The 26017-nt window shown below is 34.2% G+C and overlaps 1 protein-coding gene across 2 annotated transcripts; it reads right to left on the bottom strand.

The window, feature by feature from the left end:
* Positions 1 to 2584: 2584 nt before the first annotated feature.
* On the bottom strand, positions 2585 to 12040 carry LOC104603646 (la-related protein 1C-like). Of its 2 annotated transcripts, none has more exons than XM_010267724.3 (6): positions 11242 to 12040; positions 10511 to 11009; positions 10286 to 10439; positions 10055 to 10145; positions 4642 to 4713; positions 2585 to 3682 (listed from the first exon to the last, which is right to left on the bottom strand). In XM_010267724.3, exons 1-6 carry the CDS (start codon positions 11704 to 11706, stop codon positions 3329 to 3331), a joined length of 1635 nt encoding a protein of 544 aa, XP_010266026.1. In that variant the 5' UTR covers positions 11707 to 12040; the 3' UTR covers positions 2585 to 3328. The 2 variants fall into 2 exon arrangements, with proteins under 2 accessions (XP_010266026.1, XP_010266025.1); XM_010267723.3 differs by having other exon boundaries at positions 10511 to 11099; positions 11242 to 12013.
* Between the last annotated feature and the right edge of the window lie 13977 nt (positions 12041 to 26017).

The raw sequence follows: 26017 nt of genomic DNA, 5'->3' as shown, positions 1-26017 counted from the left end.
TATCTAATTTGTTATTGGATAGGGTCTGATTCTAAATTCTTGTAATTGATCCCTACCCAAGCCAATTCTAGGGTTTAGGGGTTTATGCTACCAGAAGAACAAACCTTGATTGAACTTGGCGAATTGGCCTCTGAATTAAACTTTTCTTAAAATAAACCCCAAAATACTTTGAGGGTGTGAAAATTTGAACCCAAACACTAATGGTTATGAAAATTATGGTCTCACCTAGCCATTGAATCACTTAACTGACTTGATCATTTTTCTTCAATTTCATATTTAAATGTGTATAATAAATAATGCAAAAGGCAATGTTTAGAGATTTTTTTGGGAGAATGTTTAGAGAATTTAAATTATAATGACTAATGTAAGGACGTGTTATGCATGTGTGCAACTAGAGGTAAAGATATAAGTTAAACATTTATAGATAAGTCTAAACATCAAATTTTTTTTAAAAAAAAATCTATTTTTTTTGTGGGGAAGGGATAAAGAAAGGTTAATTACTTCAATATACCCTGTGATTTGACTAAAATACTTAAACATACCCCATGATTTGAAAAATTACTTAAATACGCCTCTCTAAAGAATAAAAGTTAATATTGACGCAAAAGAAATAAAAGGAGAAAAATGTCTTTTACTGTTCATTAATTTTTCAGAACATACCCCTCTTCACCCCAATGATATTGTGCTGTTGTGCAGTAGGTGATACATTTGAACTTTCCTGTTAATATATTCTAATCCAAATTTTGAATAATTAAAGGATTCTGATATTGTCAATGAATTCTAACAGACTAGATTCTATGAAGATACAAATATCTGGGAAAAAAACTAGAGAAGAATAGGCAGCAGGGATTTGTATCCGGGGAAAAACTGCCGCTGGTAAATCAAACCATCGATCGGGACTGGATTGGCTGGAAACAACATTTTACACACTGGGCTGGGGAACCAATCTTTGTGTAAACACACCAGTGTTTCATAAACCCAGGGCCCATGTGGGACCTATAACACCAGTTCACGGAACACTGTCGTGTTCACTCGTAATTTGTTCCCCAGCCCAGTGTGCAAGATTTTGTCTCCAACCAATCTGGACTGATATCGATTACCTCTTCGGAATAAAACCACCTCTTGCTTTAACAATGAATCCTCCAAATATTTCTCTCTTAGCCTGTATGTATTTCCTAGAAAGTTGTTTATACCATGTTGAAAAATGTATATTAGTAAAACCACTCATCACTCATCAGCGGCTAATACCCAAAAGCAGGGAAAAAAAAACACCCGATCGGCATGGTCTCATCTCAATTATCAGGTCACCCCATTGCTGCTGATCTTCTGATCATTTTCAAACACACGCTGAGGAGCCTCGTCAACCATATTGAATCCATTCTTGGCAAATTACTAATAGCAGAAATGCAATGAAGATATCATCTGCCAATGAGGCTCCCTTATATATTTACTTGAAAAAAATCAGGGTTCTCTGAGTTCATCCTTGATGGGTTCTTTCGGCTATTGAAAAAAGAAGGGTAAAAGACTTAAATATACCCGAGTTTTCATAAATTGACTTTAATGCACTCTAAATTTTTCAAATAGACTTAAATATACCCTCTGAGGTGACCCCATTAGACTTAAACATACCTCCATCAATAAAACAATTCATTTAAAATTTTTAAAATCCTATTTTGCTCTTCTAGACAGAAAAGTGAAGAAAATAACAAGTGAGGTAGAAGAAGAAAGTTAGGCCATTTTCTAGATAAAATAGAGGAAAGGTAAGCTTTCAAAATTCTTGTACTGTAAAACAGCTTGGTGAAAAACCAAGCTTTAACTATTTGTAGCCTGCTAACCGCCACTAGAAACTACCTCAACTGTTGATAAAGGAGAGAGAGAGAACCCACCACTCATGAGTTTGATAATTTTAAGGTAGATTTTAAAAATTTGAAAGAATATAAAGGATAAAAGAGTCGCAATGTATTTTCAAGTTATATTAAAAAATTCAGGGTAAGTCATAATTAAGTCTTTTATCCAAAAAAAAAACCCTAAGAATAAAAAAAAGTTAAGTACACTGCAACATCCCCCTATACGGTGGTGCTACAAAATTCTGACCTGGAATGATCAGTCATTTTCCCTAAAAAAAAAAAAAGGAAACCAAGCATTCCCTAGCTCCTCATAGAAGGTGCCTTACAGCTACATCCCACCCTATATTGGGAGCATCTTCCATGAATAATAAACGCAAACATAAAAGATGTTCCTGATGTGCAGTCAGGTCCTCAGGACAGGCCGAGTGGGTAAGACAGGTCAGGTGTTCACTGCATTAAGTTAGAGAGGGGACAGGCCATACCGATCAGTGTAAATTGCGTTTAAGTTAAAGGAGTGGCTTTAACACACACCACCCAATTGCGTCAAAAAGAATCAAGTATACAATCTTCCTCAAACGTGGAGTTCAGCGATCCCTTTTTTTTAATTTTGTTTTGCCATAAAAAGTGGAATTCACTGATCAAGCACCTCCAAATATTGATAACATGTAATATTTTCAAGTTTCAAGCAATGCCAACCACATTATCAAATGGCCAAAATTTAGGTTTTGGGATCAATATTCAAGAAACAATGCAATCAATCCCACCAAATTATTCCAAAGTTTAAAACATGTGGATCCAATCATCCACGAACCATTCTAATCTAACAAGACAAAAGGTATCTCACTCCTGTGGATTAGCCGATTAGGGGCACTGTTTATAGTAATCTTACAGTCTTAAAGAAAAGGTATAATATTGAAGATGCTAAGTATTATGTATCAGTAGATGCAAAAGGCATAAAATGAAAGATGAAGACAGATGTGTAGCAGCAGCAGCAGATGGCATTATCCACCGTCCACTGAACTCAAACTCACTCAAATATTCATCCTCACTCCCCAAATGTAGTGCGACCCATAAATTAAAAATTTAAGAGTTGAGGGCTGGCTATGGAAATACCTAAAAATTTGCTTCCCATTCCAAAGCCACAACCATGCCACGAGAAATTGCCACAAGGAAAAAAAAAGACACCATTGATCAACAGCAAACCTATACATGCCAATATTGTCAGTGTACTAGCTCAAAAATCAGAAACTAAGCTTATCCCTTTGGTCTCTTTCCTTTTCTTTTACTAAATTCCTAACCCTTTTTCCCTTTTTTCATGTGTTCCCTTTCCTATTAGGAAATGTTGCCACTCTTCTTTACGTGTCATGGGAAGACCAGTTTTCAGCAAAAAACTGAGGCCTTCCAACCCTTCCATTTCCATTTCCCCACCCACCCTATTTCCTCACAAATAACCTCCCTCCAAAATGAAAAAGAACTATGCCCTAGCATGACTGGCTCTCGATAGAACTTCTTGCCAACATGGAAGGATCAGAGACAACTTGACCAGTGACATCACCAATTACCTCTCCACCAGATTCTTGTGACGGGCTATTCAAATCCCCAGATGATGACCTACTCAAAATAGCCTCAGAATGAGAGTCTGTAGAATTCCTTTTACTAATATCTTTAGTGCTCTTCTCCTCATGGACCTCATCTAGTCCAATACTCTGGACACGGCTTGCCAACAAATTGTAACTGGGTACAGTTGGGGACTGTGGACCTGGGCTAGTAACAAACTGACCATATGGGGGTAGTGGCCAATTCATCCACTCGTTACGCCTCCTTATTTTGTCACCCTACAAGAAAAGGGGAAGACACATTTAAATACGTGAATAATGAAAGAACATTATTTAGCCGCTTTCTATGAATATAATTATGTACTTAGCAAAAAAAAACACATAATGAATGCATAGAATATAATGAATGTTGTCATCACACTCTCAACCGTGGAATCCATACTGATTAAAAAATGTTCCTATTATGATGATCCGTCAGTACCCATGTATGAGCCTCATTCAAGGTTGCTAAAAGCAAAAATTTATTCAAAAATTACCAACATGAACCAATGTTGATGGCAAGGAAATTTCCAATAGCTAATATGTTAACAAAATCCTAGCTATATATATATATAGACACACGCACACACACACACACTAAAATACAGCAGTCTAGAATTTTTTTATTCCATGTCGTTTTTAAAACAACCAATGAGATGTTCTCACTCTCCGTAAAAAAATTACCTAAAATCTCTCTCTCTCTCTCATTCTCGATAGCCTAAATAATAGTCTCTCCTAAAATTTCTCCTAAACTACCTCCCCCACTATCTCCACTTTCTCCATACTGATTAAAAAATGTTCCTATTATGATCCCTCAGTAACCATGTATAAGTCTCATTCAAGGTTGCTAAAGCAAAAAATTATTCAAAAATATTATCGCATGGACCAATGTTGATGGCAAGGAAATTTCCAAGCCTGTTTCTATTAAAAAGAGAGTAATGCACACTCACGAAATAAAGTGACAGCCTCAAATGTGACCTTGGTGCATCAATTGCAATGTGCAGCAAAAAATGTGAACTGGTGATAAAAGGACACATAGCTGACATCGTTAACGTTGTTAAATAGGTACAACTTGTGAGACATGAACTAATGAAAAGCAAGTAGACCATGTGATGTCTTTTAACATGACTGATTTAACATCAACAAATACTAGTGAATGCACCATAGTTGGACTCTTTTAAGTATATGCAGGAACATACCTGAACTTCCACAACAGTTGAACTGCGTACTGCTTCCAGTATAAATGGGATATTATTTGTCAGCTGCTTAACCTGCAAAGCAAAACGATGGAGCAAATTATAACCCTGTGTATTAGCATCAGAACCTTGCTAACATACTAAGATGGGAGTTAAAAAGAACACCTGTTGAAAAGAGTTGATATTATAGAAAATTGACTATGTATTAAATAAAGCTCCACATATTCTACTAGTTGAATGGACAAATAAAGCAGACAATCGTTGTGCAAAAATGGACAAAATACCTAGAAATCAGGCATAGATTTCCAAATAGCATTTTTTTGGTGCATACATGAAATGAACTAAGACAATTTCCAAAGAAATATAATAATCTTATATATATGCATTCGTCAACCATAAAGGGTAAATGCCTAATCCAAACAACAAAAATAGAATAACCAAGGGAGCAAAATCTAGTTTTCAAGGATAGTCAGATAGATGATAACAAATTAGAGGATAAAACAATATTGAAGAAACACAAAAAAACTAAATACAATCTAATATTAGTAACGTTACCACTACCATTAAACTCCTAAATAGCCATACATGTGGAAATGAAACACTTCCTGGTAATATAAATAAAACAGATAGATCATAATCAGAAAATACATTACATAACCCGGATTACCGTTAGGAATAATGAAATTTCTAAAAGGGCACTATCAACCCATGAAGAATGTATGATATCCATGCATAATAAACAAAATATTCCAGCTCAGAATCCAAGATAAAATCTGGAGCTAGATGTATGTGCATGGCATTATAAGATGGATAAAAGCATGGAAATTTTTGGACAGCTGGGAGAAAAAATCGCCACTCCTATTCCAAATAGAATAATCAGACAGAATTGAGAATAGAGAATTGACACAATAAAAAAGTTTGAAAGGAAAAATATGAAAATTGAATTGGAAAAGATTGTTAAAAGATATGAAATTCCCTAAAAACATAGAAATCCAGGTGAAAATGGAAAATGGGGAATGGCAGTTGTGGCACTACAAGATTTTTCAGTCTCGTAAATGGGAAGAAAAGGAAGACCCTAATCCTGAAGCTAAAAGATAACAGGAAGAAGAACAGGAAGAACATTTTTGTTCCACCAAGGTGGATGTCTAGCCACCTAGAAAGGTATCTTTTTTAAACAAGTAATGGCATTCAGCCTAGATGCCCCACTAAGGGTACCTTGTTGTCAAGGTGATGCCTTGTCAACTATGATTTAATAATAACTACAAGTAAGAACTAAAACTTCTGGATCAAAGTAATCAACCTCATGCCCCCTTCCAAACCATACCTGCAGATTTTATAAATCACAACAACACTAAGGAAGAATAACCAAACTAGGACTGGAAAAACACTCCTGACTTCTTACAATGGATGATGAATAGAAAAAAAAAATAACTAGACTAACAAGAGAATTTTCATCAGGTAATATTGTGAACCAAGAACCTCACCATACATGCCCTCAAACTCAGGATACAACAGAATCCATTACAGAAGCATGGAGCATATATCTGCCACCACTTTCCTATCTTGGAGCATATATCAGCCAGCAAAAGTTAAACTAGGCAAAAATGACATCTTTAAAATCGGAGCACAGATTGTTAAAGCCTTCCATTCTGTAAAGGAAGGCCGTCTATAGAGGGGAATTAATGGTAAAACTTTAAATATGCTCAAAACTTGCAAGAAATTTCAACATGAGGCCGAGGTACATCAGGAAAAAAATGTCAGCAGAAATATCATATGTTGTTCTCTTTTAAGCTATTCTGGTTGTTTCCATTTTAAAAGATCCCTCACTCTGACAAGGATAGGGCTTCCTTGTTTTTTGGGCAGTAAGTTCAGACAACTAGGTGCAACTAGGTGCACAGGCAAGGCACATTTTAGGGTCTTTGCCTCACCTAGGCCCAGGCACAGCCCCTTTGAAGTTTGAATAGGCAGATGCCTAGTACGCCTAGGTGTGCACCTGGTGCACTTTGTGCCTCAGCTCAGGCACACACCTTTGTTAATTCTTGTGCTTTTTTGTTTTTCTGAAGCACAGTGGCTACACCAAGGGCTCCACTCCTAGACCCCCGACCAAGCCCCTTGAGGTGCTCAAGTACACTGAGAGAGAGAGGTGGTGTATCATGTTAGTGCTCACTCTAACAGTTATAAACATAAGTGCTAGGTGCGTACCTAAGGATACTGCCCTCAAAACGACTGCTAAAAACATACTCAAGGATGCTGGCCTCAATAACCAGAGAACTTAATCGCATATGGTGGTGTTGGCGGCTTTGTTGAGGTTGCTGGAAGAGTTGGTTGGGGAGCTGGTGCAGGTGGTGGGTTCGGTGGAGCTGGCAAGCTTGGTGGACTTGGTGGAGTCGGTGGGCTCGATGGCACTGGCATACTTGGTGGAGTCGAGGGTCTAGGTGGAGCCAATGGACTTGCTAGGCTCTGAGGTGCAGATGGTGTTGGACTGTTGGTGGGGTAGCCAGTGTACTACCCATGGGTGGCTTGGGTGGCATTGGCGGTGCTGGTGGTATAGGTGGTAGCACTGTAGGTCGTGCTGGTGGTATAGGTGGTGCTGCTGGTGGTTTTGGTGGTGACATTAGGAGGTGCTGGTGGAGTTATTGGTGGTGGTCTTCTTCCACATCCTTCTTGACTGATTAACACAATTTTACATGTCCAGGTTTTCTTGGCTTGCCTTTCAGTTTTAGAGTTGCTTTGATTTCAATAGTTAGGTCGTGCTGGTGGTATAGGTGGTGCTGCTGGTGGTTTTGGTGGTGACATTAGGAGGTGCTGGTGGAGTTATTGGTGGTGGTCTTCTTCCACATCCTTCTTGACTGATTAACACAATTTTACATGTCCAGGTTTTCTTGGCTTGCCTTTCAGTTTTAGAGTTGCTTTGATTTCAATAGTTAGGTTAGTTAGGTGTAAGAGAGTGTAAGTGTGGGTTCGCTTACTTGACTACTTTATTTTGCTTCTACTCTTTCCCTTTTTGATTTGTTGTAGGGTCTCTTTTTCATGTGATTTTCTATTTTTCTTTTCAATTGAGGCAAGCCCAAACAAATAAATATTAGGGGATTCTTGAAGTTCAGTAAGTGAGTGAGTGAAGCAAATGAATTAACATGGATTTGTTTGGGTGGGCTTGCCTCAAAGGGCTTGGTACAAAAGGCAGCTCGGAGAATTAGGAATGAAATATATTTAACATCATATTATCTATTTGAAATGGTGCAATTAGGAAAGAAATAAATAAATTGAAAGTTTGACATACTTGAATATGTTTTATATGCTATATATATTTGATTTTATTGTTTGCATTTTCACTTTGAATATTTTTATATGTTATGGTTATGTATTTTAATTTGAGCTAATAAAATTTTTAAAATGTTTAGTTTAGAAATAAAGTGTATTTTTAACTAATCTTATTTTAATTTTTTTAATTAATTTTGAAATTTTTACATTTTTTTGCAATTTTTAACATAATTTTTGAAATTTTTAAATTTTTTGCGCCTTGCTTCAAAAAGCCAAGTGCCTCGCCCTGTGCCTTTAACCTCAAGCACAAAATGCCCTTTGTGCTTTTTGTGTGCCTTGTGCCTTTAAAACTGATATTTTCAAAAAATAATTCTTTGCACACAAGCATTTTCCATGCTTTTCCAGCATAGAATTAAGGTTAACCACATATTTGTTTGTAGGTAGGATGTGAGTGCTTCAAGGTTCTACCTGCCTGTTCAAACTAGTTTCAACTTTCAAGTTTCAACATGGAAATCTAGGTAATCAATACTGAAAGGAAATTTTTTCTACACAGGTTCAATTTTCTTGTACTGGAGGGATATCCTATTCAGCAATGATCGATTTCCAAGCACCCTTTCTTGATAGGCTAACCCTTTCTACTAACCCATTTGCATTATATTTTCATTTGCTATGTTACAATCAGTTCCCCTGTGGAACCACCCATCAGCTATTTGTTATTTGTCCCTTGTGAGTTGTGATGCCAAAGTATCAGCCATGTTGTTGAAAGAATTATAAAATGAGAATTTTATAATATAAAGAAGTAACTTTACGCTAGTTTTATATATCTAAAAGATAAAAAATCTTTTACATATATGGATTTCATTACTTTCAAAAATAATACTACTATAATAAGCATTTAATAGAGTAATTTCATATCAATTAGCAACTAAAGTAGGTTATTAACTCTATATGGTAAAAATTCAAGATGGAAAGTAAAATAGAAAAAAGGATGCAGTTGCTGTTTTATATTGAAGAGAGAGGGGAGGATTTAAAAAAAAAAAAAAAAGCATCTATACTTCTATTATTTCTTTCTTTTTCTCTCCTCAAAACCTTTTGATCTTTTATATTTCAAATAGGAAAACATTAGAATAAAGTATAAATGATATATAGTATATAATAGAATGTATTCACACACATTAATAAGATGCATCGATATAAATGATACTATAATAAGGTGACCACTTGTTATTTTTGTTGCCTAGGTAAGCACCTAGGTTGACAACTATGCCAACCAATCTACCTTATTAACTAATTTTATGACAAATACTTCTGGTTTATTTCTCTCTCCTATTTCATTGCCTATTTCGCATTCATGATTCACCCATCTCACAACCCACCACCAGTTTGATTTGAGTGAATGGATAGGCCTATTTTTGAAATTGTCGTTCAAAGGATGGAGTTGAAGGGGCATCATTGTATCTTGCAAACACTGTTAATTTTCTAATGGAAAAATGTTTGACAGGGGATCTCTTAAGGTATCAACAAGTTAGGGTAAATCCAAGAGAAAGTCACAAAAGCAGAGGAGTGTTTCAGATAATAACCCTTTTTTTGGGTGGAGAGAAGAACTACATTTGAAAAAGGGTTTCCCAAATCTACAGAGGGATTCCACATGCATCAGAATAATGGAAAAAAAAACTCCCAAATTCCAAAAAGGAACGGATTAGAGACGTTGGAAAATACTAAAAGGTGCTAATCTTTACATGTATGACTTCATAACAAAAGGCCCTAATTTTGGGTTTTGTTCTTTACATGAAACACACATATGAGAAAGATATAATTTGGACCTTCTCTTGTGAAAATACTCATTGGCGTTGGCATTGCATGCTTTGATTTTGTAAAGTTGTCTGATCAGGTCAGATAGGTTTTCAAACAAGAACATTAGATACAATGGCATTGCTCCATTGCATTTGCATGCTTTGAGGATAAAGGACTCAGAGAAAGAGAGGTGGAGGAAGGAGGAAGAAAAAGACGATTACAGCATTGATAGATAAGAAATTGGTACTCCTAGATTCACAATAAAAATGAAGCAATATCATCTTCACTAGATTGATCACAAATAACTAAGAAAGCACCCACTCAACAAGCAAGCAAGCAAAAATAAAAGAAAGAAACTCACTCGATTGAAGCTGGAAATCAACGAGACAGGTACCCAACCCTGTTCGTCCATGTTCTGCCGCAAGAAGATATCTTTACATAAATTCTCAGGACTGCAAAAAATGAAACATAAATAGCCAAGTATTGCATGAGCTACTAGGTTCCCAAAAAAAAACTAGATAGCAAAGAGAGAAACAAAAGTATCAATTAATGAATATTTAAGCATTTGGAATGCATCAACCAAGAAAGATACCTGAAATAATAATCTATCTGTCTCACCAGCATTGCACACAATTGAGGATCCAGGGTAGGAAAAAACATAGGAGGTGGTGTATGATGAATAAATGGCACACCCCTGAAGGGTTCCGGTGGAGGAGCGGGAACATAATATACTGGTGATGTCACATCTGAAATGAAAGAAAATATTAGTGCATACCCACATTTGGAAACATAACAACTGACCAAAAATATAACTTACCAGGGAAACCCATAGGGTTCCCAAATGGGCGCACAGGCGGAGGGCCAATAAATGGTGTAGAATTAGGTGGCGGAGGCCTTATGAAGCCCCTTGGAACCATTCTCTGTTGCTGCATATGGACATCTCTACCGTTAAAGCCCCGATGAGAATTCCATTCATGGTTCCCTCGATCCTGATCCCGTCTGCTCCCGTAATTGTTATGGTGGGTACCATCACTACGAGGATGGGACCCACCATTGCCCCTCCGGAACGAATTACGCTGTTGAGGGTGATCGTTGCCAATGTGGGATTGTGAAACAAATCCTCCCCTCTGTCCAGTTTCCCAGTTGTTGCTCTTGTGCGAAGGATCTCGTGGAGCGGATTCCAGAACCACCTGAGGAGGCTTTCCGGACTTGTTGTTCTGAGGCATTTCCATAGCTGGAGCTGGCGGTGGTGGTGGCGGCTGACTGAAATTGCCATTTGCGGATCCGCCCCCACCACCACCACGCTTCATGGATTTCTGGCGTGTGGAGAATACATGGTTTGGGGTTGAATTAGTGGTTGCATTATTAGTAGATTCTTTTTGTTGAGAAGATGTAACAATAGGACCCTAAGAGTAACAGAAAGAAATTCAAAGACATGCATGCGGATGTAATAACCTTTGAACAAAAAACAGTAACAACAAACCATATCAAATACGCCTACATGCATATATACATAAACTTAAAAAGAGACAAAAGTGAGAATCGGACCTGAGGAATTGAGACGGATCCATCAGATAGACCTTTCAAAGAATCAGTTGATGACTTCGGCAAGGCCTTAGTGGACTCGGAGAGTGCGGGCCAAGAGACAGCCCCCATGACCGGGCCAAGCTCGACAGCCCCATTCGAAAGCTTGTTCCAAGCCTGCCTCTTTGCCCGCGCGACATTGCTCATTCCAGCATCGTTCTCCGACGGACTGTCCGCTACAGAATTTTCAGATGATGACACTTTCACAGTAGTGCAATCAGAATCGGGGATTTGCTCTTGAGTTGCAATCATTGGTGATGATGGCGAAGAAGGAGAAGCGGTGACCGCTTCAGAATCCCCTCGAACCACATGGGCCCAAGGAGACGATAGATTCCTCCTACGTAATTGGGGAGTGTTGAAAATGTCACCAGAAAATCCAGAGGAACGAGGGGACAGATTATTGGAAGTTGCATCAGCAGTGGTAGCCATGAAAACTAGGGTTTTTTTTAGTTTTCAAATGTTGGATTGAACGGTGTGTTATCGACGAAATCGATCAAAAAAATGGAATATAATTTAGAAAAAAAAAAACGAAAATTGGAGAGAGGGAGCAGGTGAAGATCAAGAGGGTTAGGGTTTCTATCAAAATTACATGTTGTTCCAAAGATTAATTAACGGATCTAGAAAGATCCGATCTGACGCGAGCAGGGAGACGAACAATCTCTCTGCCTTTCTTTTTTTCCCCTCTTTCTTGCTTTGCTCATTGGACTGGAAACCCAGGTTTTGGTAATGAAATCCTAATTTTACGAAAATGCCCTTCCTTTTTTATCAAGCCACCCATCTTTTATGGTGCCCACGGTTCGGTCCTTTTTTTCAAACTGAATCGGTGGTACCGATTTTTGGAAAACCGACCGATCGGTTCGGTTCATGGATTTTTCAATTTTCATAATATTATATATAATAAATATAAAATATATTATATTATAAAAAGATTAAAAATACATAAAAAAAGATTATATTATAAATAATATATATTTATAATGGATTCGACTATAATACCAGAAAGATATAACATTCGAATAATTTCTGACCAATCAACTGGAATCATAAACATGATATCCAATCAAGTGTTATTTATCAAAATTTGTAGGTAGGTTTTGATTGGTGAAAACTCTTCCCATACCATATCTTTCTTGTATCATAGATTTTTTCATTTATAATATATATATAATATATCCGTTTATAATATATATATAATAGACATAGACATATATAAAATATATGTATACTGGTCGGTTCAATTAACCGTTAGTTTTTTATATTGATTAACTGAAACCAAACTGATCGGTTCGATTAACTAAAATTTTTTATTCAGTTCTGTCAGTTTGGTTCATTTTTTTTCAATTTTTCTTGCTTGCCCCTACCTTATTTTCTAATTTATGAAATCTTCAATTAACCGTTAGGTATGTTTGTATTTTTATTCTCTACTAATACAAATTACAGAAAGGTGCAAGAGGGAGAAGTGATCATTTATAACCCATCCCACCCCGGTCCATAAATTTCCACGTCAGATGGCCTTTCTTTGCCCCATTACCCAAATCAAACAATTCAAGAGGGGTGCAAGATTCCCTCTAGAAGCCCCTGAAGTTGCCACCTGGCAATGCATTCTTCCCTTTTTACCCCATTAATTTAGAAAAAAAATCCACTTAATTAGAAAAACAATTTATCATGATTCATAATCTTGATAAAATGGGAAGAAAACAACCCAGCATTAGTCTATTTCATTGCTCTCCATCATTCACTTGTGTTTGTTTCTTCACAGTTATACCATTTTAATATGTTTTACTTAGAAGTTTTAGTCGAATTTTCAAATAGCAACCTCATTACTGTTAAAAACGACCTGTTTATCCCCAGTTTCAAATTTATAACTGCTCCCTTCTATCTTTCTACCGAAGCATATTACTTGGGAAGGAGCTTGTCATCTTGCTTTTATTGCTGAGATGGTCGGACGGTTATTAACAAGTTAATAAAATGGGACAGACAGGTTGGATCCAACCCCGATTCAACCCTCACCCATCTAACACCCGATTCCCAAAATGCCAATGCTTAATCACTAATGAGTTAAATTTGGTAATGAGTTAAATTGGCTAATTAGTAATCACTACATTTTATTATCCCTAAATATTTTTTTGTTGTTATAGCAAAACAGTTTTGGTAATTATTAAATTAGTTAAATTTGTAAGCTATTAATTAGATAAATTAATTGTGAAAGTTTTTTACATTTTCGAAATTTTGGTAAAGTGGAAAATTACAAGCTGAAAATTACTGATTTTGGAAATTTCATTTCAGAAATTTTTGAAAATTAAATATTGATATCAATAATTAGTGAAAAAATATTAATTAATTAAAATATTAATAAATATCAAATAATAATTAAAACTATCGGTAATTTTTCATTGGAAATTTTATTTCAATAAATATAAATTATCGGCAATTAATTACTAATTATTACTAGATAATTGGATTATTACTCACTAAAGTTGGTAGGTTAATTAACTAAAAATGAATTCGAAATTACTGATAACAATAAATAATTTAACTGAATTATTGTAATTTATTGAAAATTACTGTATAAATTACTATAATTATTAGTAATTATTAATTACTAATTCAGTGAATTCCCTAATTTTGGTAAATTTAAAATTTAATTACTGAATTTTACTTTCTGAAAATAACTGATTTTGGAAATTTTCTTTCAGAATTTTTTGAAAATTAATAAATATCATATTTAATGATATTATCAGATAATAATTAAAAATTCAGTATTTTTTCATCAAAAAAATTATTTCAATAAATATAAATTTATTTTTCACATTTGTAGTAATTTTTAGAAATAACTAGTTATTGATATTTTCAGCAATTTTGATCAATTTATTAATATTTAATAATATTATAAGATAATAGTTATAAATTTTCTGTAAAATTTCATTGGAAATTTAATTTTATTAGATATCAATTTATTGTTTCTTACATTTTCAATAAAAAAATTGGTGTACTTTTGGAAAATTTCCTTGAAAGATAAATTAGTATTGAAAAAGGAAATTATTGATTTGCTTCTATTGGAACAAGAACTTCCTCAAAAGATCAATTAGTATATTTTTGAAAATTTTGGAAAATTAAATTATTGATTAGCTTATATTGGAGGAAAAGATAAATTAGTGTAATTTTGTAAATAGACTATTTAAAAGGAAAACAAACTATTTAATAACAATTTCAAAATAAATTTCAATACTTTTTTTAAAAAATTACACGAATGTAAAAAAAAAGTCCAAAATTAATTAATACATGTTTATTAATAAGCAACAAAAAGTAATAAAGTTTTAGTTTCAAAATTAAATCTTATAATTTGATATCCATTTATATTTCATTTAAAAAAATAAAATGACACAACAAATTTATTGATAAAATAAAAAATAACAAAATTATTTGTTTTAAATTTAATTAGAAATGCCAAAACACTCCTTAGGGTGCAACTTAACTGGGTTAGGTGGGATTGAGGGTCAACCCAAGCCCAACCCTAAGTCCCAAACCACAAGCTTTAGCTTAGTCTAACTCAAGGTTAAGCTCGAGTTTTCCAACCTAGGGCCAACTGAAGCTTAATTCAATATTACGGGCTGGGCTCGAGCTTGGGCATGTTGAGCCTTGTAACCAAATTTCAATTTAGAATACAAAGATAAAATGTAGACCTGTATATCATTAAAATGTTGGAAGGGCTCATATTAGGTTGGGTATGGCTCAAGCTACCCAATGTCTTGGTCCTTGCCCAACTTGAGTTTAAGTTAGGGTTAAATTTTTTGGTACAAACGCAACTTGAAGTTCGGAAAATGAAGCCCAATCAATGTAAAAGCTTTGGTTGAGCTAAGTCAGTCTCTAATTCTTTTAACAAATCCCCACGGGTCCCATGAGTAATATACTAAAACTAGGTTAACCCCCATGTTTGTTTTGTTAGTTGAATGATCACATATATAGGATTTCCAAATATTCTAGGCTGTCCTTGTGGGGCCTACCTTATAATGCCAAAAGAAGATGTTTGAAAAACCCATGCGGCCTCCAAATGCTTATATTTAGCTGAGAATAATCTAATTTTATGGGAGTTTCTTTGAAGCGGCTCAGTCAATACAGCTTAATCTACAATGAGGCGCTCCCAAACAGGCCCTTAATCAACCCATTCCGCCGTTGAAGAGATTGCAATCTATTTCAAGATTTTATCCACTAAAATACAATATAATAGGCCACATAAGGGATAGGAAGGCCTAAGACGAAGGATTAAAATATTGCCACTGGGCGTATCGTATTGGACTGCACCGATACGGGATACGTTACAGCTAGATGTATCCTATCAGTCATGCGTATCGGTCCGATACGCCATCGTATCGGCATATATCGCATAGTATCGGCCGATACAGAAGCATATCGATCATGGTTTCGACTTTCGACTACACAACGTCTCACAATAAAAAAATGGAAGTAAGGTAACTCAAACCCATGTTGGTCAATGTGCACCCAATTCCCAAACGTGCATTAATCACAAAGTCATTTATTATTTCATGTTAATTAGCGTAATAAAATAACTTTTATTAAACTTAATGTTTACATGCAAACAAAAAAAAATAGACATTTATTTTAAAAAACTTCAACTATAAATTAAAAAGAACAGTATTCAAAATTAGTATTTTATAAATAAATGGAATAAATAATTTATAAAATCCACATATATATCAAAAATGAATTTTATTTTTAAAAATTTATACAAATACAATATTCATAATATAATAATTGTTTTAATACTTAAATTTTGTAGATTTGCATATGGTATATATCTTAAAATTTTATGAATTATTAATGAATAGTTTAATTTGCATTAAATAGCAATGTTTTTATTATTTACAAATATAAATGTATTGTTTACAAAATATTGGAAAATATAATATAAATTTATGACTTTTCATATGATATGCATTTTCAAAGTTTTAATAGATTTGATATATTTTAAGTTAAGATTATATATTTTTTATAAATTATTAATTGATATTTTAATTTACATTTTATAATAACATATTTATTACTTAAAAATATAAATATTATTTATCAAAAATTTAAGAATTAATTTTTTAGTCGAATATTTTGTTAATGTTAACAAATAAAAATAGAAAAATAAAAAAATGATATAATAATTCAAATATAATAGTTGCATATGCTTTATGCTTTACACTTTAATAGATAATAAAATAACATTGGCTTTTTGCATATATTAATCTATAAAAATCTATATAATATTTGCCTTGGACTCTTGATTGATGCGTTGTTAATAAAATTGTAGAATATCTACATGTCCAGCTATATTAATTATAATATATTTCTTTATATGTATATATATATATATCATTTAAATATACAATTCCTATGTATTTATATATTATTTACAATTGTTTTGCATTAAACTTAATGCTATTAATAAATTTATGGAATTTGTGTGCATTTTATTACTGTATCCAAACGTTTCCATATTTTTTTCGTTCGTATCCATGCATTTTCCAAACGTATCCGTATCCAAGTTGACCGATACAATACCCGATACTGATACTTTAGTCCTTACCTAAGACTGACACTCAAGTCATTTTTTGAAGAAAAAAAAATTATAACTATGAATACACAAGATACACAAGTTCATATATATTGAGTGTATCCAATAATTTGAACCCTTGGTGCTCAAAATTTTGTAAAGGAAGTGGTCGTCCCTAATCAAAAGCATCATTTTGACCTCCTCCCATCTCAAGTTAGGCCCCACTTGGGAACATTAGAAGTTGTGTTTGGTAAAAATATGGAAAGCCAATATGGGCTTTCCAAAACGCCAAACTACTACTCAAATGTGAAGCTACCCTGATTAACTTCTCTAGAACACAGTGGTCAACCATCTCAATTCAATTATCAGAATACACCCCAAATACAAAAAACCTCCCAAGAAGGCTCCTAAAGGTGAAAATCTATTAGACATTGTCCTTAACCTTAATATCTTTTAATAAAAAACATAGAATGCTTTAGGCACCTAATCAATCAATACATCTCTTCTAGTAAAAATATACTTGGCAACTGGTCATAAGAAAATTTGAGGATGGAGCTCTATGACATTTCCAATTAAGTAGTGCCCATCTAAGTTCAATTCAAGTATTATTTTTGGGTCATGTCTAGTTTATCTAATCACAATCTAAATTGTGTTTTAGTGAAAGTGGCCAATTTCCTATTCTCTAGATAAATAAAAGTATTTTTATTCGTTGGGAAATGAAATATAAGATTTAAAATTGACCCAAAAATGAAACCATTTTTCAACTCAACAGGTGGGCCAATGGTTCAACCTTTTAGGTCAAATGGATCAACCAATGATATAATAAATAAATAATAAAAATTTAAAAATAGAGACAAAATATTAAAAATATAGTAATTTTATAAAAAAAAATTAGGTGCATCTCTAATATTATGTATTCTTCATATTAAACAAAAATAAGTGTGATAGATAAGAGTTATTTTCATTAATGGTAGAAATAGAATTAAAAAGTAAGTTAACATAAAAAGAAAATTATTTTTGCATCTAATTGATGATTAATGGTCTATAAGGAGGCAAATTAGGTGGGCTTAACTCGAACTTGACTTGGACCTAGGCCTAGGTTCAAAAGTTTGGACTTTTTTATTATTTAGGTTGGGCCCAAGTCTAGCCCGTAGGTAAATAAAGTTAGGCTTGGAGTTGATTATATACATATAATCAAGGTTCAAAATTTTGATATGTATCGGGCCATATCGGCTGGTATGTATCATATTGGGGGTTTCTCGATACGCCCATATAGGGGGTGTTTCAAGGTTTAACTTGGTTCAGGGGGTATACATGCATTAAACCAGCCCCTTTGAAGTTTGAACCAGGTTAAAAAAACTAAAAAAAAAGGAGAATGAGCTTCGATACAGTCCTACCGATGTATCAGGCTATAGCGATATTTTGAACCTTGCATATCATAAATACATATATAGCACATATTTGCATACATGTATGTGCATGCATTTTATGTCAAATTTTGTCATGGGGTTAATTGACAGAACCAAGTCCAAGACTAACCCAAGTGCACCAAATTTCAATGCAAGTTGGGCCCAAGTTTGATAAATCATGCTTGACTTTGGTCTAAAGCCCTAGGTCAAATGCATAGGGTGGGTTTGGGTTAAGACTAAATTCAGCCCAACTTATTTGACTTCATTTTAGTAAATGGGTTAGCCAATGTTGTCTTAATTAAATAATAAAAATTTAAAAAATAGATAGAAATACAAAAGAATGCATAAAATTTATAAAAAAAATTTACACATCTTATATATTATAAACTTATCATATCAAACAAAAATAAGTGTGATAAACAATAATTATTTTTAGAATTAATTATGCAAATAGAACAAAAAATTTAAAATTGTCCATTGCTTTTTTCAAGTCAAATAGGCCAAACACATGATGTCATAATTGTATAATAAAAATTAAAAAAGTAAATAGAAATAAAAACATAGAAAACAAAAAAAAGTTAATCTATAAAATTTGGCACACATCTAGTATTATATATTTATCATACTAAACAAAAATAAATATAATAAATAAGAAATAATTTTATTAATAATAAAAATGAAACATAAAATCTAAATTCACCAGCACACCATACTTTGATTATTTATCATTTTTAAATAAATCTAATAAAGATATTGAAATTGCCACGTGCAAATTTAGGGGTAGAAGTTAGGTTAGCCCAAGTTAACAAATTACACTGTTTTGGATTGAATTCGTTGAAATTTTAACAAAGTTCCAACTCTAATTGACAAAAATTGAACTCTAGGTGCAATAATGCATATATATATATATATATATATTTATTAGCGTTGGATAAATCATGTCTATGAATAAACACTAAGCAGTGGATTAGTGGTGGTTAACAGCATCTGTGACGCCACCATTGTCCATTAATTAAATAACGATTCATCAAAGTGTGTTAAAGCCACCGTTTGACAATTAAATAACAAAATCGATATGACCTACACAATCCAGACTTCTGTGTTTAACGCTTGGAGTAAAGTGGATCCGTTCTTGGATGGTGAAGGTTGCCATCACGTCAATAGGGACAACGATGTTGTACTGTTACTCAATTTTTCTTTTATGTTTGTCCAAAGGGAGTTCTTACTTCTTACGTCCTTAGGGCATATGGAAGGTTACTTGTCATAGGGACCATGAGAATATAACACAAACTCAATTTGTATTTTCATGAGCAATACCTACCAACTTGTATTTTCTACTACTGAAGTTAGAATTCGCTTGGATACCTTATCTAATGACTATGTATAGTTGTGTCAATGAATTGGTGCACTACAGGATTAGAGATGATCATGGATAGGGCCGGGCTTAACACTAATCATAAGAATTATAATCTAGGCTTAGGCCTGGCCCAACCTAGACCCGGGCTGGATCAGCATTTTTATTTCCTTTTTACAGTTAAAAATTTAGTATTCATAAGAGTATTTTAACTATAAAAAAGGAGATAAACCTTTAAAATAAGAAATGTCATATGCAGCCTAAATCATAAAATTTGGGGCATATACATTGTGTGCCATGTGTTTATTCATCCTAAAACGACATCTGGACAATGATGTGTTAGGTCACTTTGTGTGAGTGGGGAAGAAGCCGAGAAGATGAAGGGAAAGGGAGAAATCAGGAAACCCAAGTTTTCCCCACTCCAGTTGCCAATAATCTGTTTCTACACCCCTGCCTACAGAATACCACCGCTGTGTATTAGGACTTGGGAACATCTTCCCATAAATAACAAGGAAGATATTATCAATGCACAGTGTAATATCTGGTGGATAGGAATGTAAGAACAGCTAGGTTAGGTTATGGGTATCAGATTCGAGCCTAGTTTCACACAATTTTTTGTTAAAATAATATAAAAATTTATAAGTCAATTTTTATAGGGATATTGTGGCATCACGTTGCACAGTATAAGTGAGCAGCGAAAATTTTCCCAACCAGAAACTTGGCCTACTAATAATGTTGAAGTCTCTATTCTAAAAGATTCTCAACCAAATTCCCCTCAATGAACCTCTTGCTGCCACAGTTGTATCGGTACAAGATTCTAGTTTAGTTACTACGGTTTTTGTAATTTTCCTTTATTCCACGTGCTTGTCTAATCTTTCTGACAAAACAAGGGAAGCCACAATCCATGTTTGTCGCTAATAAAAGCGTGGGAGTTGAGTTTGCAGCTATCTTCATTCCCTCTCTACCACGATTCCAACTTTATTGTCTTTATTAGTGGATATCATATCTATCTATGTGTACGAGGGGTGAGAGAAAAAAATCGAAAAATCGGTTAACTCAATACATTAATTTGATTTCGATTCAGTGTTTTTAAAAAATTGAAGGTATCACTTCTGTTTTGGTTAACAAATATAGAAAATTAATAGTTAACCGAACCAACCAGTTTAACCAATAATATATATATAATATGATATATTATTTATTATTTAAAAGATAATATTATATATATATATTTATAATTTTTTATAATATGTATTATAAAAATTAAAAAACTGAAAAATCGACAATTAGCTGGACCAGTCAACCAATTAACTGATTGGCTTCGATTCAATTTCAGTTACCGATTTTTCAAAAACCGATAATACCAATTTGATTATAAAAAAAGACCCACAGTTTGATATTTTTAATTTCCTTTTTTCAAGCATGGATCATTCAAGGTCCATATATGGGGTGCAAGTAGGGCGGACTGGTTATGGTCAAAGCCAAAGCAGACCCTATGAGTAATATTCATAGCCCAAAGCATGGCCCAACATGGGGAGGCCTAAGGACAAGCTTAAGCTGGCCCAGCCAAGCCCAATTCAACCTAAATCCCAAAACAACCTAGTTGGGTTTAGGCAGTTTCGCCCACCCTAGTTGAACCACTTCCATGACACCTCAGTTTGGGCCATCACATTGGCTTCTGGAGATAATCTCATAATAAGGAAACCACATTTTCGCATATTAGCATCCATCTAGTCATCTAGAGGCTGGAGATACGGTGGTCTGGTTGGGTTAATGACTGTCAGAGAATATCTCAGCTTCTATCAACCAGTAAAGTTGGTTTATTTTGAATATGAAGAGCTAAATCTGGGTGATTTGGGTGATGTTTGGGAGTCCGGATTCTATTAGGGCAAGCGCATGCATGTTTCAAATGTGCGAGATAGAGTAAACATCGTTAGTTTCATTTGTTTCATTTTCCTCTCCCGCCAGATTCCTCTTGTTCTCACTCTTTTGCTGCACTGAACCTAATTCTGTTCATGCTCACTCTCTCCCTCTCCAACCGGCGGTGACCAACAGCTAGTGTCTCTGCTGAAACAAACCAACCTCAGCCGGTGGCAAATTGGTGGAAGGGGGTAAAAAAGTGGGGATCTCATGCTAGGGAGTGCAACTCAGGTGGCTTGATCACTTGAGTCGAGTTCAAAGGCCAACTTGTTCTCAATTCTGAAACTTGGACCTTATGCCTGGGCCAAGCTCAAAGCCTGAATTTGTCAGCCGAAGCCCAATTGAGAAAATTCAAAAGAATTTTAACCTCAAACTACAGGGGTTGAGTAAGTTAGGTAAATACGAAGGTTTTTACCATTTCACCAAAACCTCCATATATGTACAAAAAAGGTTTAGAATATCAATACAGTCCGATAGGCCGGTAGGGGTGTACCGGATTATAGTGTGTCACTCCCCCCTTTTTATTAGTTTTTTTTCCTCGATCTGGTTCAGAGGGATCGATTTAAGGCCCGTGTACCTCTTGAATCGGGTTACACCCCTTGGAGAGATGTATCGGGAAGCTTCTAATACAATATATATTAGCTGATACGGCTCAATACATATCAAAATCTCTTTAGAGAAAAACGACACGTTATCTATCGTAGCATCTTTCAAGAAAGGAATATAAAAGGAAAAAATTCGATAACACTAGATAGTTTCTTTATAACTTGTTATTCAACAAATAAAACCTGCTATCCAATCCACAAATTAGGTTTCGTTTGAATAAGTTTCAGGGTTTGTGCTTTTGAAATCCAAAAGCAGAATTTAGGATTTCTGCTCTAGAGTTTAAAAAGTGTTTTGGTTTTAGAGTGTAATATTTTAATAAAAGCAATTATTACCAAATACTCAAAACACTTTTTGGTTCAATTTTAATTTTTACACCCAAAGCACAAAAGCAAAAATTTATCCAAATGGAGCCTAAGTTACTTCCTCCTGATTACTGAGCAAATTTGTCCATCCATATCGAGTTCCCATAAATTTAATCCAACACCTACTCATGATTTTCAATTCTAATAAACACACATAATCATCAATTCCGTGTGTTTGTGAAATATTGCAAGTGTAATCCAAGTTCAATTATATGATACAATTGAGGGTTGTTACACAATTGACCTTGTTTGTGCACGTATGTAACATTGCCATTTACTTGAATGTACTATTTGGATTTTGCCAACTCTTAGGATCCACAGATCATTAGTTAAGCTATTATGTAGTTTTCTTGAATTTTAGATGAGGCAAGAAGGGTTTGACTTGAGGCGTGCGCTTCACTGTCTCACTTCAATCCATGAGTGAAGAGTGATGATCAGATTCCCAAATTTTTCATTTTTCACTTTTGGGGTGATATGAGTTTTTTCGGTAAGTTTCAAAAACATATGAAAAACCTTGCCATGCCAACACTACAAGCGAACCTGAATTTTCATGAAAATTTTTAGACCAACACATTTTGCCGATGACAAAATTCTACATATGAGTTAGGATGCTCATTTATAACCTGATCCGGCCCACAATTTCCAGCCCAAGCAGATTTTTTTTTCTTCCCAGCCCCGCTTGGTCCGTATATAACTTTCCGGATAAGCCCAGATATCCATCATGGGCCCAGACATATTATTAGGCCTAATCAATCTAAAGGCCGTTAATACACTTATACACTGTCAAACCTGACCTGAGCCCAGCCCACGTCATGATCATCTCTGACATATGAGCGGTTGAGCGATGAAAAATGCTGCTGATAGCTCATATCAGGTAACTTTTTTTTTTTTTTTTTGTCTGCTGTGAATTTATCACGTAAACGGACGAAAAATTAATGCAGCGCATTGTATGGCAAACACAGTTATAATTGGGGAAAAGCATATGAGCGCAACCAGCATTTGTAATTTTCTGAATTGAAGGGAGGCATCCTGTTTATCTGACTAATATTCAGTTTTTTAGTTTGAAAAGATTATAAATAAAAATATGTACGATGCAAAATCTTGTAATATGATATTTCTAAATTCTAACGCTTATATTTGAAAATATAAATATTTTATTGTTCTTGATTATTTGAACATAAATCGATTCTCAAAGGAAAAACATAAAATATATAAAAATCATGTTCTTGGTTGTAAGTCTTACAAAACCGACACCAAAGATTTGGCATCTTATTTCATAAATTTATAAGTTTGTTTCCATTTTAAAAACCATTATTTTGATGATTTAAAAAAAAACATTTTATTAAATAAAAACAGCTTAAGCCTCATTTGGTGTGCAAGAATAAGGGTTTGGAGTCAGAATAGACACAATTAGAATCCTGTTCCCATTTCTGCAGGAATGGCATTTCTCCATTTGAGGGAATGGTCATTCTCTGCCCTCCTTTAGGAATGAAATCTCATTCTTGCTGATTCCAACTCCCATTTGTATTCCTGTCTGAACCAAACAAATTATGGGAATAGATCATTTCAATTCTGATTCTAGAGGATTTTGATTACGATTCTTATTCCGATTCTACCTATAAATCAAACAGACCCTTAATTCTTTGTTTCTCAAAACAGAAATTACAGTTCGAGACTTAGAATATTTTGATTTTTTTTTTTTTTGCTGAAGTAATGGTTTAAAAAATAAATAAAAACAAAAATATTCACATGACCCAAACCGAATCCGTTGGGTCAAAACGGGTGTACTGTTTAAGCCGACCCATTACTAGCTTCAAAAGTCTTCCATCCTTTTGACGTGGGAATGCGAACACCGACCATTCTCTAGCTCCGCCTCCACACCGACCACATCCATTGAGACTGACTTCACCATGTTTATTTTCAAGTCTGACAAAAGCTAAATTAAGATTTAATTAACTTCATTTCAACAAAATAATTCTATATTATTTTATTTGGTGGTTAGGAGATAAACATACTTTCTTTCTAATTGGTTATAACTACAATTTAAAATTTAAATTCAGCCGACCATTAACATTTATCCATCACAGTCTGTAGTGGTAACCTTGTGGTTATCAATGATTGAGGCCCCACTCCCACTTTTGTTGATTCCGTCTTATTATTCCCGATTATACGCATATTCGGAAACAAACATACCATCGTCATCCACAGAGTCGGATATTCTTTCCCACCCCCCCCTCCCCCCCGTCCCCCTAACAAAAACAAATAAATAAATAAATACGGATCGGATGAGAATTGAGATTGCTACTCAGCCATTCTCTTTCATTAGCTGTTTGGATTGCTTTATTGAACCAACGATCCGAATAGGCATATTTGGATTCACTTAACTATACCTTTTCCTTATAAAAATAAATATATAAAATATAAATTCGTAAAAAATAATACAAAATACAAAGTTTTACGCTTATAAATTTGTATTTGTACTCACCTTTCAAATGTAGTCTAAAGATTTGGGCCAAATAAATCAAACCCGGCATCATCCAAGATTCCAAATTTCCATCATGATATGCTGACACTTGAAAGGTAGGAATTAGGAATAGATGGGATGGACCAATTTCTTCCAAAATCAGCTGAATGCTGACACAATGCGGGGGGGCGACGAGACGATAGATACAATAATTTTATGGCAATATAAATTGATAGATCAGAATGGCATTCCCCCTTTATTTTATTTTAGCTTTTAATTTAATTAATTATAAGAAAGCGAATTGATAAGGGCCGGACGATTAATTACATATCTATATAACAAGCGGAGACTCGTGTGATGTACGGAAAAGTATGAAAGGCTGAATAATTTTATTTACTATTAATAATTAGAATTTGATGTTAATTAACTAAAAGTATTTAAAGTTATTGTTAATATTTAAAAATTTAAAAATTATATTTTTCATTTAATGTTGATTTACAGAAAATAATTATTGTTAATTTAATATAAATAAATATTTTTTTAATAATTTTTTTTATTAATCGTTTATACTAATTTTCATTATTTTTAAATAAAATTTTGATTGACTTTACATAAATAAAAATAATTACAAAAGCTAATATTTTCATTAATAAAACAAATAATTAACAATTATATATGAATGGCAATGGGGCGGGTTCAGCGCAGGAAACTCCATCCCTATCCCTGCCCTGTAGTCAAGACATTCTACCCCATCCCTGCCCTGTCCCCAATGTCAAGCGGGTTCAAGGCAAGCCATCCTCTCCCCATTAGGGACGGGGAATCCTCAAATTTCCTCACTTCATCCCTAGCGTCAAGCGGGTTCAAAGATAGACAACCATTCCCTGTTAGGGACAGGGAATCCTCAAATTTCCCTACTCAATGCTGGGTGAGTTCAAGGCTCGGAGCCCACTCCTCAACAATGATGGAGAATACTTGAATTTCCTTGCCCTATCCCCAATGTTGGGCGGGTTGAAGGCAAAGTGCCCACTCCCTATCAACCCAATATTCAATTTGATGACAAAAAAT

This window comes from Nelumbo nucifera, chromosome 5, assembly GCF_055504915.1.
Source record: "Nelumbo nucifera cultivar China Antique chromosome 5, China Antique-T2T, whole genome shotgun sequence".
Classification (NCBI taxonomy): domain Eukaryota; kingdom Viridiplantae; phylum Streptophyta; class Magnoliopsida; order Proteales; family Nelumbonaceae; genus Nelumbo; species Nelumbo nucifera.
The sequence above is the reverse complement of the archived record's forward strand: the minus strand, read 5'-3'. Positions and strand labels throughout refer to the sequence as shown.

Bases quoted from the DNA above. Each gene is read 5' to 3' on its own strand.
- LOC104603646 (XM_010267723.3), bottom strand. From the start codon at position 11,706: ATGGCTACCACTGCTGATGCAACTTCCAATAATCTGTCCCCTCGTTCC. The intron at 10,146-10,285 runs GTATCTTTCTTG...CATTTTTTGCAG, and splicing joins CAGATAGATTATTATTTCAG to TCCTGAGAATTTATGTAAAG. The intron at 4,714-10,054 runs GTGAGTTTCTTT...TTTGCTTTGCAG, and splicing joins TGATTTCCAGCTTCAATCGA to GTTAAGCAGCTGACAAATAA.